The sequence below is a fragment of the Salvia splendens genome, chromosome 12 (genome assembly GCF_004379255.2).
Source record: "Salvia splendens isolate huo1 chromosome 12, SspV2, whole genome shotgun sequence".
NCBI lineage: Eukaryota > Viridiplantae > Streptophyta > Magnoliopsida > Lamiales > Lamiaceae > Salvia > Salvia splendens.
Genome location: NC_056043.1, coordinates 26438126 through 26450836, shown reverse-complemented (window position 1 = coordinate 26450836; position 12711 = coordinate 26438126). Strand labels below are relative to the sequence as shown.

At 35.8% G+C, this 12711-nt stretch overlaps 2 protein-coding genes across 6 annotated transcripts; both read right to left on the bottom strand.

Annotated features, from left to right (window-relative positions):
- Positions 1-2918: 2918 nt before the first annotated feature.
- On the bottom strand, positions 2919-7932 carry LOC121759250 (monothiol glutaredoxin-S15, mitochondrial-like). 5 transcript variants are annotated; one of them, XM_042154783.1, is made up of 8 exons: positions 7776-7932; positions 7068-7143; positions 6159-6293; positions 5843-5942; positions 4675-4741; positions 3900-3978; positions 3699-3789; positions 2919-3403 (listed from the first exon to the last, which is right to left on the bottom strand). In XM_042154783.1, the coding sequence occupies exons 2-7, from the start codon at positions 7131-7133 to the stop codon at positions 3739-3741; spliced, it is 498 nt and encodes a 165-aa protein (XP_042010717.1). In that variant the 5' UTR covers positions 7134-7143; positions 7776-7932; the 3' UTR covers positions 2919-3403; positions 3699-3738. The 5 variants fall into 5 exon arrangements, with proteins under 5 accessions (XP_042010717.1, XP_042010720.1, XP_042010715.1 ...); XM_042154786.1 differs by lacking the exon at positions 2919-3403 and having other exon boundaries at positions 3463-3789; positions 6159-6272; positions 7731-7901; XM_042154781.1 differs by lacking the exon at positions 2919-3403 and having other exon boundaries at positions 3532-3789; positions 7776-7931.
- A 1197-nt stretch (positions 7933-9129) lies between these two features.
- On the bottom strand, positions 9130-10705 carry LOC121757187 (thioredoxin-like protein Clot). The gene is made up of 2 exons (XM_042152703.1): positions 10462-10705; positions 9130-9557 (listed from the first exon to the last, which is right to left on the bottom strand). Exons 1-2 carry the CDS (start codon positions 10604-10606, stop codon positions 9304-9306), a joined length of 399 nt encoding a protein of 132 aa, XP_042008637.1. The 5' UTR covers positions 10607-10705; the 3' UTR covers positions 9130-9303.
- Positions 10706-12711: the final 2006 nt, after the last annotated feature.

Below are 12711 nucleotides of genomic sequence, written 5' to 3'. Positions count from 1 at the left end.
TCGCCGCACGCAATAGCGGACATCCGCCACGCCCGAGCCGCTAGCCGGTGGCTAGGGCGTGCGTTTGTCTGCTATTGCGGATGCTCTTAGATGCTGCTAATATCGCCTCAAGTGCATTTCTGATTGTATCTAAAAAAACATTGGAATTTACATGGAGTGCTAAAAAAAGAAGTATGCAACAAATCCATCTTGTGTTTTTTATTAAAAGTCTAGCCGAACTGGAAACCAGGGTATCCCACGAGAACTACATTTACCGCAACAATTCTCCAGCTATGGCGTGTGCTGACACAAAAGCTCCAAAGAGCCACCACAATGACCAGAGCGCAGAAGGCATCGTCACGCTCCAACAGTCCGACGAGAGCGGTCGCCACACTAGTAACCAAGAAATTTTTCAATTTGCGCTAGAGCCATTGGATCGAAAATTTTATGAGTGATTAACAAATTTCGATTGAATAAGTGTAAAGGTGTTAAGCTGTTACTGAATCGTTATGGTTATATACTACTGCAGCTGAGATCAACTGCTCAGCTCTGAGAATCCTCTCAGAATAACCGTCTGTTTAGGCGCGTAGAATTAAACGCCGACGGAGAGTTTTTTTTTCACTCTGTGGGAGTGAGAGTAGTATATTAGGTCAAGTGGGTCGAGCAAACCCATCCAGCCCGACAAGGGCGTATGCCCACTTGAAAGAATATTGGGCAGTCGGATTAAAGGAGCTAATAACAGCTATATCCGCTTCACTATTTACCAAAATCTAACACCCTTTAAAATGAGGGAACATCATTTTTGGTCCACGAACTTTGCCAAAGTATCATTTTAGGTCCGTGAACTTTGAAAATATCATTTTAGGTCCGTGAACTTTGAGTTAGTATCATTTGAGGTACTTTTTACTATTTCCAAGTTTTTTGGACGAAAATACCCTCAATACCTTAAAGTGTATATATTTTTAATAAGAGGGAACATCATTTTAGGTCTACGAACTTTTCCAAAGTATCATTTTAGGTCCGTGAACTTTGAAAATATCATTTTAGGTCCGTGAACTTTGAGTTAGTATCATTTGAGGTACTTTTTACTATTTCCAAGTTTTCTTGGACGAAAATACCCCCAATACCTTAAAGTGTATATATTTTTAATAAATTTATCATATACTCATATTTTTTTATAAATATCTTTACAATATATTTTTGACAAATTTTCTAAATATAATTTGACCTTAAATATTATCACTTAATTTTGTGACATGCAAGTAACATTGCTTCTTCAATTTTTTATATTAATTTTTTTTAAAACTGAATAAAGAACTTTTCATTAATAATAAAAAATTGAATAAAGATCTTTTCTTGCATGTCACAAAATTAAATGATAATATTGAAGGTCAAATTATATTTAGAAAATTTGTCAAAAATATATTGTAAAGATATTTATAAAAAGATCTTTATTCAATTTTTTATTATTAAAGAAAAGTTCTTTATTCAATTTAAAAATAATAATATAAAAAATTGAAGAAACAATTTTACTTGCATGTCACAAAATTAATTGATAATATTTAAGGTCAAATTATATTTAGAAAATTTGTCAAAAATATATTGTAAAGATATTTATAAAAAAATATGAGTATATGATAAATTTATTAAAAATATATACACTTTAAGGTATTGAGGGTATTTTCATCCAAAAAAACTTAGAAATAGTAAAAAGTACATCAAACGATACTAACTCAAAGTTCACGGACCTAAAATGATACTTTGACAAAGTTCGTAGACCTAAAATGATGTTCCCTCTTTTAATAAATTTATCATATATTCATATTTTTTTATAAATATCTTTACAATATATTTTTGACAAATTTTCTAAATATAATTTGACCTTAAATATTATCACTTAATTTTGTGACATGCAAGTAAAATTGCTTCTTCAATTTTTTATATTAATTTTTTAAAAAAATTGAATAAAGAACTTTCTTTAATAATAAAAAATTGAATAAAGATATTTTTATAAATATCTTTACAATATATTTTTGACAAATTTTCTAAATATAATTTGACCTTCAATATTATCATTTAATTTTGTGACATGCAAGAAAAGATCTTTATTCAATTTTTTATTATTAAAGAAATGTTCTTTATTCAATTTAAAAAAAATAATATAAAAAATTGAAGAAGCAATTTTACTTGCATGTCACAAAATTAAGTGATAATATTTAATGTCAAATTATATTTAGAAAATTTGTCAAAAGTATATTGTAAAGATATTTATAAAAAATTATGAGTATATGATAAATTTATTAAAAATATATACACTTTAAGGTATTGAGGGTATTTTCGTCCAAAAAAACTTGGAATTAGTAAAAAGTACCTCAAATGATACTAACTCAAAGTTCATGGACCTAAAATGATATTTTCAAAGTTCACGGACCTAAAATGATACTTTGGCAAAGTTCGTGGATCAAAAATGATGTTCCATCCTTTAAAATAAAGGAATGAGTTAAAATTAAAAAAATTTCGATTTGCAATATTGTAACTCGGGATTAAATATGTAGTGTATCTAATTCATGAGATTGAATCCTACAACAATGTTGTATGAATAATATATTAGTCACCTAAAAAGTTTTGAATGTCGTCCCTTCTATTTATTTTTCCTCCGAACACGAATGTCCACTTTCAAAGGTATGATAAATTGCTAAAGATTTGAAATGATAAGATGGACAAACACGCTCATAATCATAATTAATCAATTCATCGGAGTAAACAGTAAGTTAGTTTGGCTTGTTTTTACACTATCCATTCTATTACTAAAGAAAAAATAATGAATTCAAATAAAAGCGACAATAAAATAAATCCAATATGAGATCAAGGACTGAAAAAACGAAAACAATCAAATTTACGCACCTATATGATCAAGAACCATAAAAAAGAAAAGAAAATTGAATATGAGAAGATTGAGTTAATATCGAAAATTGATGAAAGTGAGTACAACCAAAATTGAACAAGAAACTAATTTTCACAAGCTATTATAACAAAATCACCTAAAAGAATTATCACACATCATTTACAACAAGAGTGGTCACTTCCTTTCCTGCCCAGCGAAAAAAAAACAGAGGAAGATTCTGTTTTGTAATAATCAAGATACAATTTTTGGCAATGGGTAAAGGAAGATTGGATCATCTGTTAAAACCAATCACACCTTCCGATTCTGTGCAATATAGCCGCATTGAAGAGTGATTTGCAGATCAGTGAAGACAAGTCGGATCAAAGACTATCCTTCTTTTCTCATGGGTTCATAAGGAAGGGTACTGTAATTTCAGAGCCTCGGATGCAGAAGGTCTCGTCTTGGAGCAGATGAGCAACGAAGTCGATGAAGCCTTGGCAATCTCTGTCTCAGGGATGACTTTTTGGCAATCTCTGTTCTCTTTGGTTGTAAATCGCCAAAAACACAGTGAAAGTTTTAGAAAATAGAGCACAATTTAATTGCATTCGCCAAAACACAAATGAGCACCATTTCATTGCATATCCATGCATGTTCTCTAGGCAAAAGGATATCCTAAATGTTCTCTCAATATAACTGAGTGATAATATCCATTATATCATCATCCTCAATATAACGATACAACAACGGGGAGGGAGGACTTGGGGATGAACAAGGAAAGAAAAACCAATTTAATTATTCGACAATGCCATAGTTTCATTATTTGCCATGTCCTTACTAGGTAGAGGATCATCCTATTCATCCAGCAACTGCGTATTTTATTGTTGTTTTTCTGCATCGGCTTTCAGTTTCTCCTTCAATTCACCAGTCTGCATGACAAACAAACAAGAGTATTACAACGAAAAAGGATGTGGTGATCAACCCAAAAAAAAAGGAAGACCGGAGCAGAGCAGAGCAACGCAAAGTAGAAAACAAATACCTCGTGCATGCTAAGAATGATATCAGATCCCCCAACAAAATCCCCATTGATGAATACTTGAGGGAATGTCGGCCAGTGGCTGCAACAGTAGATACAAGAATAACCACACTATGTTGAAACAAAGAAAATTCTACACGATTTTTCATTTAAGTACCATAGCTGCTCAAACCAATGCCTAGTGACCTGCTCAAATAGTATTACATATCTTGGTAGAATATGGGCAACAACAAACACTAGGACCAATATAATACTAATGTTTAACACCTCAAAAGATTAGGGTTGCATATAGAATCAGTTCCCCTAAAGAACTGATTCCTATATTAGACCATTCTTATATAGTTTAAGGACCACATGAACGTAAAGAATACAAATCCATGTTGATCATGCTTACACTGATATTAAAATCTGAAAACTAATGCACAAAACTTGACTTGATCTTACCTCCTATAAAGTGGTCCATAAAATATTTAATAATATCATAGTTTTAGGCGAAATCTGGTGATATTATTAATAGTATAATGATAAATTTTAGGGATATTGTGTGCTAATAAAATTCCCGTCTTCCCCGCTTTCCAATGTAAGTTTCCAAAGCCATTTCCAAAGGAACAGATTTTTACAGATAAAAGCCACACTGATATATGCTCAACTTGAGCAGTAGGGTAAGTTAGAAAACTGATTAATTAATGCCTTTCATAAAGGCTCTGTCCAAATTCCAATAGTGTTTGCAACTACTCACTCATCACATCCTCCAAAACATTCAAGTATAAAAAGACACCTGAAGGATTTTACAGCATTCTTTATCTCAAGGTCTTCTAATATATTTCTGGAAGCAATAGGAACATCTGCAAAAGCCATATGAAAGATAAATAAGTGACAGTGTAACCAAAAATAGTACTCCCCCCGTCCCTCTGTAGCTGAGTCATATTCCTTTTTGGGTTGTCCCACTGTAGCTGAGTCATTTCCTTTTTTGGCAAAAAGTACTTTACTCTCTCTTCATCTCTCTACCTTTTTCCTTTTTCCTTTTTCCTTTTTACTTTATTCTCCTTTTACTTAACTCATTTAAAACATTTTTTCTTAAACCCGTGCCGAAAAGAAATGCCTCTACTACAGAGAGACGGAGGGAGTACAAATGGATTGCACTAATTGGAAACAAACTCTATATAGTCTATATACAACATTTTGATGGACCAAGATGAAACTTGCTTCATTTTTTTGCAACAAATGAACTCGGTATGGAGTTAAAGGTGGAAGGTGCTGGAATTGACAAGCCTGCTCTCGAGTGGCATGATAAACTGATTGAACGAATGTTATTGTTCACTAGTGTGTTTGGTACATTGCTCTAGAGAAATATAAATGAGCTATCTATGGAGGAATACAAAAGGAAGATAGCAAACTGAAATTGATAAATGAAAAGGACAAATCCATGGCCAGGAAAGAAATGAGTCCTAACCTCACAGCACTTGCCGGACACAACTATTTGATCCCCTGGATACCTCTCTTCAATCCTCAAGGAGGTATTTATAGAGAAGTAGAAAGACTCTTAATCTTACTTGCAATTTAAAATACTAACGATAAGCATGAAATAAACCCTACTAAAGATAAACATGAAAATAAACCTTACGAATAACAAACATGAAGATAAAAATAAACATGGAAATAATAACAGACAACCGGGATAAAGGGAACTCCTTAATATCATGCATCCATCTCTAATTCTCGATGTGTATCAGAACTTCAGTATATCTAAGCAAAGTCTAATGAAACATTTCGATGGTTAATAAAGATACTAAATCAAGCTCCTTTTAGATACTTCACCAAATGAAATAGCTACTTTCATCTATTGCTCAACCCACAAAATGGCTAGTTCAGAAAAATGTTGTATAACATGTTCAAGACAGGAACAAAGTAAGGATGCACAAAAATAAATGCTCCTCATATCTTACTATATTCTCTCAAGACCCTCACTGCTAGTGCACTGAATCCACATCGAGGAGCTTCTGGCACACCTTTCATGTATAACATCACAGGGTTTTCTTTAATATCCTGCATATTCAGCATAAAATAACTAACAGGTTGGGCTAATATCTTTATAGGAAAGAAACTGAGACTAGAAAAAAAAGGTACTAATAAAAGAAAGCCAAATAATTAATAGGAAAAACAAAATTTCAGAGCATTATGAAATTTTATAACACCAATTCTTCATATCCTCAGTGATTCACAACCATGTTGCAGAAGCTTGGGAAAACTCAAGAGTCATACCTGCTCAACAATGTCCTTCAAGGAGATTTCAGAAGTCTCAACTTTAGTTGTGGGTCTGAAGTCTTCATGTGTATCAGGATCACTGGGCACAGAAGTGGAAAAACGAAGTATGCCCTGATAAAAGGATCCAGATGCCTAAAGGGTGTTACGCAAGTCAGATGAATATCAAAATCAGAATTCGGTAAACTATGATAACTATCACATTAAAAGCCCGTTCACTAGTAGAAGCTCGATTTTATCAAACACTTCTGTTGGTAAGCATGCATTTAAGACAGGATGAAGACTATATAATGATTCCAGAGTAAATTAGCATTAATGTCATAGTTGATCAGATAATAGAACACAAACATAAAACTAAATATGTACAAGTTAACATCTTATCATCACGAGCCTGCTAATAAAAAGCTTGGAAGAAATACTGCAGATACACATTATGCTTGCCTCTCCTGCAGCACAAGTAGTACCCACTTTTGTTCTCAATCAGGCCCCTCTAGAAGTTAACAAAATTTTTCAAGCAAGAAGTATGATAATATGTCTTTATAGTATGATTATGGCCCACTGTAACCTTATTCTGGAGGTCATCCTCTTCTCACATTTCAGGGATCAGAAGGCTTAAGGTGACTCAAATTAATGAACAGTATTGGTATAATTTTCTACTATTACTCTAAGTTATATTATAGTGAGATATTAATTAACTAAAATAAACCAACAAGTGTCTCTCATGCAATAGGAATACTGAAGCTCATGCTTCCTATTTTAAGGAGTAGGAAACAAGCAAACAAACAAAGAGACTAATTTGTTCGGCAATTGATAGGTCCCCAACTCAGCCCAATCAAAATAGAAAATGACGCAATGAAACTGTATAATAGTTTAGAGATCTTTAAGCAACGTTAAACTAAATAAACTTACAGTTGAACTAGCAGCTGGAACTGCAAAAATGCCTTTGTAAAAAATATTAGCTAAAGATCTTGCCATACTCCCAAAACTGCAAATCAAGGCAATTATAGAAAGATTATTCCAGACTCCCTGCAGTCTAAAAAATTGAAGACTTGGTGTAAAATATGTTAATGTCACAATTGATAGATGATTAAATTAATTTCACATTAACACAGTGCAAACAATTTTTATGTCAAGCTGAGCTCAACGACATCGATAAGATACTCTTCTAAATACAAACCTAAATGTCAAAAATCAGAACTTGAAGATATCTAAGCATCCTGAGAGTGAGTACCCTCATATATTTGCAAAAAAAAGTTGGCTCTTTTATGTAGATTCAAATTGTCATATGCCTCATGAAGGGATAATTCTGGAGATTTAGATAAGAACACAATCATTAATAAACACAAAGTTCTTCGATTTGATCTCAGGAAACAGAAATTAAGCGGAACAAAATTGACAAAGTGTACGGTTCTTGAGCATGGAAATTACTACTCTATAACATGTTAGTAGTATACAATATTCCTAAATCACATAATAAAACGAATAGAGAAAAGAAATCTAACATCCATACAGCGAATTGCATAATCGAATAAGTATAATAGGAAAACAAAGGCCATTAGAAGTAGACAATACCTACTTATGGGGTGGAATTAGGGTTTAGAAAGTTGAGATGTTCACCTTTGGGAAAACTAATACCGATTACAAGAGCGACAGGCGACGGCGTAGCCGGTCAGCAAGCAGGCGGCGGTGGTTCGGCTCAACTAAAATGGTTGTACAATAATAGGAGTACTTGATTTCTGTATTTTGAGTTATAAATTTTGGTAAGCAACGTGTTTTTTATATATTCTGAATTAACATAATCGAATTATTACGAAAATTTATTTTTAGAATTATGATTTATGCTCCTTGTCCTTGAGATATGTTTTCTTACCAAATATACTATTGCGTTTGAAAATGTGTTAGGATTCTGAAATTATAATTTTATTCTTAAACTTATCTAATAAATTAAAAAATATATACTCCATAAGTTACAAAAAAAAATATCAAGTATTAAATTAATGGCTATTAAAATAGTACTAAATCAAGGAAAAAATCCTGAGTTTTTAATTTTTTTTATAGTATAACTTTAAGGAGTCAAATCACGTTCCTCATTTTCTTTTAATTAAACTAAAAATATAAATTTAATAATTACTAATTATATTATTTTCATTATTTGGTATATGGCGTAATTTTCAGTATATACAAAAATTTCGATATATATAGTATCAACAATAAGTTACATAGTACCAAATTTTCATGCTCCCTCAGTCCGATAAAAATAAGGACACTTTTCTTTTTTGTTTGTCCCATAAAATTATCTCATTTGCATTTATAGAAACTTCTCCCAAATATATTAGCATACATAAATTTATTTACAACTTATATAGCACACCATTAAACACTAATAATAATAGTATAGGTTTCACTATCCCCTCACACTATTTTATCTACCCTTTTCATCATCTCCCTTACTTTACTAATTATGCATTAGTTCTCGTATCGTCCCAAATGTCCTTTTTTTTTGGGACGGCAAGAGTATCATATACTCCCTCCGTCCCGGGCTACTCGCACGTTTGCTTTTCGGCTCGTCACAAAGTCCTTACACTATTTATAATTTAAGTTAGAATTAATGCATTTAATTAATATGTTAGTTTAAGTTAAGAGCTCTTTTATTAAGTGATGTCTCATTACACCTAAAATTCTTTTTTAATTACACAAAAAAATCAATCCCAAATTTACGGCCTAAAATGAAAAGTGCGAGTAGCATGGGACGGAGGGAGTACTATAACGGTGTGAAACAAGATTTTGGTATAGGAATATTTCAATAGGTTCAAAAACACACGAGGCTTTCTATTCCTGCACGAGAACTAAGTTATGGATTGGCAACAGAATTTATAATAATGTTGACTTGTTCATTTAAAAGAGAAGGTGTGTTTTAGTTTCTTGAGTTAGGAGTTTAAAGATAAACATTTATTTTGTTGGTACCTCCTCAAATGTAAAGCCAATTATCATACGATAACAGTTGTTTTTAGGTATGCAAACTGCAATTATACTTATTCATGAAAACACATAGTAGTCAGTAAATCTGAAGGAGCCAACTGTGTGAAATGGAGAAAAGCTTATTCATTAGGCACCACAGCTCTCCTCTGCCATGAAGCAAGACTCTCTAATCCTCAGATAGAAGGGCGTCGATCTTTTTCTCCAGATGAGCCTCATGATCTTCCAGATGACCCTTTACGGAACCATTTTCCCATCGGATCAGTGTAGGAACTCCCGTGAGCTTGAACCTAGGGTCGACCCTCAATGGGTGCTGAGGATTCCTCCAAGTAGGCCTATCTCCAACATAGGCCTTCAACAATGCCACATTACCTGGAGCCTCTTCCAGCTTCTTGTATATCACCGGTTCAGCTCTAACACAGTCTGAAGTAGAAAACCAGTTATATTATCACCCGAGAGAACAAAACAACTGATAGGAAATGAAACAGAAAGAAGGAATTTCAAAAAAAGCTAGGTTGACAGAATTTCAGAGAAACACAAGCAACAATAGATCAAATCGAATCGAACACGAGGAGAAACAAGCTTATAGTTGCCTGGTTAGTAAAGCACATGGCCTGTTCAGACTACAATGATGCAACAAGTGGAACTAGAGAACTATGCTAACAAAAATAACAACACTTTATCTGTTAAATGCAGTTGATGCACACACAGAGACAGAAACATACATATATGTATATATTGGAACAAAGCATTCAGAATCAGACCCTGCTTCCCCAATGTACAAAGAGAGGACAGTAACCTTTCTTGTTAAACTTTCTAAAGAGTTATCAACCAATAATCTCTGAACAGAATTTTCACTGTGAAATCAATATGAGAGCAAATGGTTGATGTGGTAGGGCAATGAAAATAATAGTCTTTCCTTCCTCTAACTTGTTTGTGGAGATATGGGTTTATTTGCATGTACAGAGTGACAAAACAATTACAATTATGGCTTCAATTAAACTTCCATCATGGTCAAATAGATAAACTCAACAGAAATTAAAAGCTTGGCGCCTAGGTAGAATCAACTAAACTTCATATTTAGCGGATATCAAATCAGGATGATATCCAGAGAGATGTAGTTTGAAAAGAAATGTAAAGCTACTAGTACGAATTAAACGCAGTTGTACCCTGTCAAAGCATAATCGGTAAACACCGTTCAACGATTAAAAATGAATGTTCAATATACTGATGAATTGTGATAAATAAACTGCAATAATCTAAATTAAACCAGCCATCTGTTCCGCTCAAGGGAAAAACATGAATCAATTGAGTAAAAGCTGTGTACCTGGGCACCAACTAAGATTGGTGGATGGTTCTTTATCAGCATAGAAAAGGATAAAGTTGGCCTTGTTATTCGCGGCTTCACTGGTAAATTGCTGAAACACTCCATCAAATGTAGACACTGTTGCTTCCAGCACCTTCATCGGCATTTTTTTTCTTCAGAATTTAGGGTTTTTGGTATCTTGTTTATAATTGAAATTGATAATTTTGGAGATATGCCTCGTGGACATTAACGCACCTTCACAGCTGTACTAATTAATCACATATTAACTGAGAGTTAATTAAGATTTTAAACTTCAATTCTAATCATGATTAGCGGTGTTAATGGCTCTTGAACCGTTGATTTCGGTTTCAAAAATTTTGGAATCATAATTAGACCGTTATGACTTATGAACCACGATTCTAGTTCTAGTTCTAGTTTCAGTTTCAGTTTCAGTTTCAGTTTCGATTCAGATTGGTTATTCTGATCGCGTTCTATATTTTTAGGTAAAGCATTTTTTCTATATTTGAACTAGGTGTCCACAATGGTTGCTCTTGAAGGCCACCAAATGTGGCCTGACCATCATTTGTGGCTCTTATGTGACCCTCCGCAATGGTAAAAGTAACAAAAATAACAAGGGCCACCAAATGTGGCCATCTAAAAAAAAATTTAAGTTATTTGCTTTTTTTAATGTTAATTTTTAATTTAACTATATTAAATTTTAGTAGACTAATAATTTGGGAAATAAACCTAATTTAATAAAGTTACGAATTAGAGATAAATTTTCGTCGTACTTTTGATAGGGGAAAATTCTACAACGAAAATTTTTAAAAAACACAACATAAAAAGATAAAAAACGCAACCGCTACCTACTCGGTGGCGTCATCGAAATCCGGCACATCTTCTTCACCTCCTCCACCGCCGCCGACACCGGCCCCACTGGGGCTATCTTCGACCGAACGGAGAAGCCCAACTTCGACCTCAATCTAAGAATGAGGTCGTAGTACATCATCTTGGTGATAGGGCCCGTCGACTTCTCGTACAAGGACAAGTTATCCGCAAGTTGCTTCATCATCTGCACCTCTAGTGTTTGAATCAACGCCGCGGTCGGTGAAGGGCGCGGTGCCGCCACGCTCACCCGAGAGACTTGGGAAGCGGTTCTAGCTTCCCGGATGGCGGCTTGTTGGCCCTGCGGGGCGCTGGTTCCTTGACATTGTCGAGGGGGGCTCATCCCTCACATCGTCATTCAGGTCGAATGCACGTGAGTCGCTACCACTGCTGTAGATGCCTTCGGCCCCGATTTTTGTCCGCTTCCCAGTATGACCGGTCTCATCATCGCAGATCGCCTTGAATTGAGGGGAGTCTCGGAGAAGCATGTATTCATTCCAGTAGGTGAACTTGGGCCAACGTTCAGTATTAAACAACTGATACGATAACGCCCGTACGTCGGCTTCGCTGCGGCCGCTTTCGGCATTCTAGAGCTGTTTCTCGTAAATGCTCCTGAACCTCTTCACAGCTCTACTGATCCGGCCGAACTTCTTCCGGATCTGGCCTTCATCACGTCCGGCACTGCCTTCTGGTTTGAAGCTGTTGTACACCGTCAGGACGCGCCTCCAGAAGCAAAAGTCGGTCTGATCCGTGCCGATGACCGGATTCGTCGTGACCGTCTCCCAAGCCCGCGCAACAGCGAGGGATTCGTCGTCGTTGTACTTCTCGCCCCGCCGATCACCACCGCCTCGGCCACCGCCGGTTTCCGGCTCTCCATCTCCGCCTCGCCCGCCCCCGGTGAGCCCCTACTCTCTGCCGCCTCACCTCTCACCGCCGTTGCCTCGCCTTCCACCGCCGCCGCCGCCGCCTCACCTCGCCTCCCACCACCGCCGCCTTGCCTCCCACCGCCACCGTCGCCGCCTCGCCCCCCACCATCGCCGGTTCGGCGACCCCCGGTGGGGGCCTCCATCTCCACACTACCGAATGTCGGGGTCTCCGGTGTACCCATCAACTGTTCCCATGTGAATCTATCAGATTCAGACAGCGGAGACTGGGAGTATTGGAATTGGGAGGATTGGAAGTGCTTGGACGGGTTGTTGATCGCGTCCATATTCGGTCGGTAGTCACCGAACCCCGATGGTTGGCGAACCAAGTTCCTCTGCTGGGATGACTGGACCCGGAATTGGGGCGATTGCGGACTCCATATCTGATTGGGGAAGTTGCCGTATCACGAGTCTCTATACCCCGGGGAATTACCATCCCCACCTTGCATTTTTTGTAGGGTTT

What these genes read in the sequence shown, in the direction of transcription:
- LOC121759250 (XM_042154783.1), bottom strand. Translation starts at nt 7,133, where the DNA reads ATGGCAAGATCTTTAGCTAATATTTTTTACAAAGGCATTTTTGCAGTT. An exon ending in TTCCAGCTGCTAGTTCAACT is followed by an intron (nt 6,294 to 7,067) that starts GTAAGTTTATTT and finishes AACACCCTTTAG; the next exon opens with GCATCTGGATCCTTTTATCA. An exon ending in TCATTCTTAGCATGCACGAG is followed by an intron (nt 3,790 to 3,899) that starts GTATTTGTTTTC and finishes TTTGTCATGCAG; the next exon opens with ACTGGTGAATTGAAGGAGAA.
- LOC121757187 (XM_042152703.1), bottom strand. Translation starts at nt 10,606, where the DNA reads ATGCCGATGAAGGTGCTGGAAGCAACAGTGTCTACATTTGATGGAGTG. An exon ending in CAATCTTAGTTGGTGCCCAG is followed by an intron (nt 9,558 to 10,461) that starts GTACACAGCTTT and finishes TTTCTACTTCAG; the next exon opens with ACTGTGTTAGAGCTGAACCG.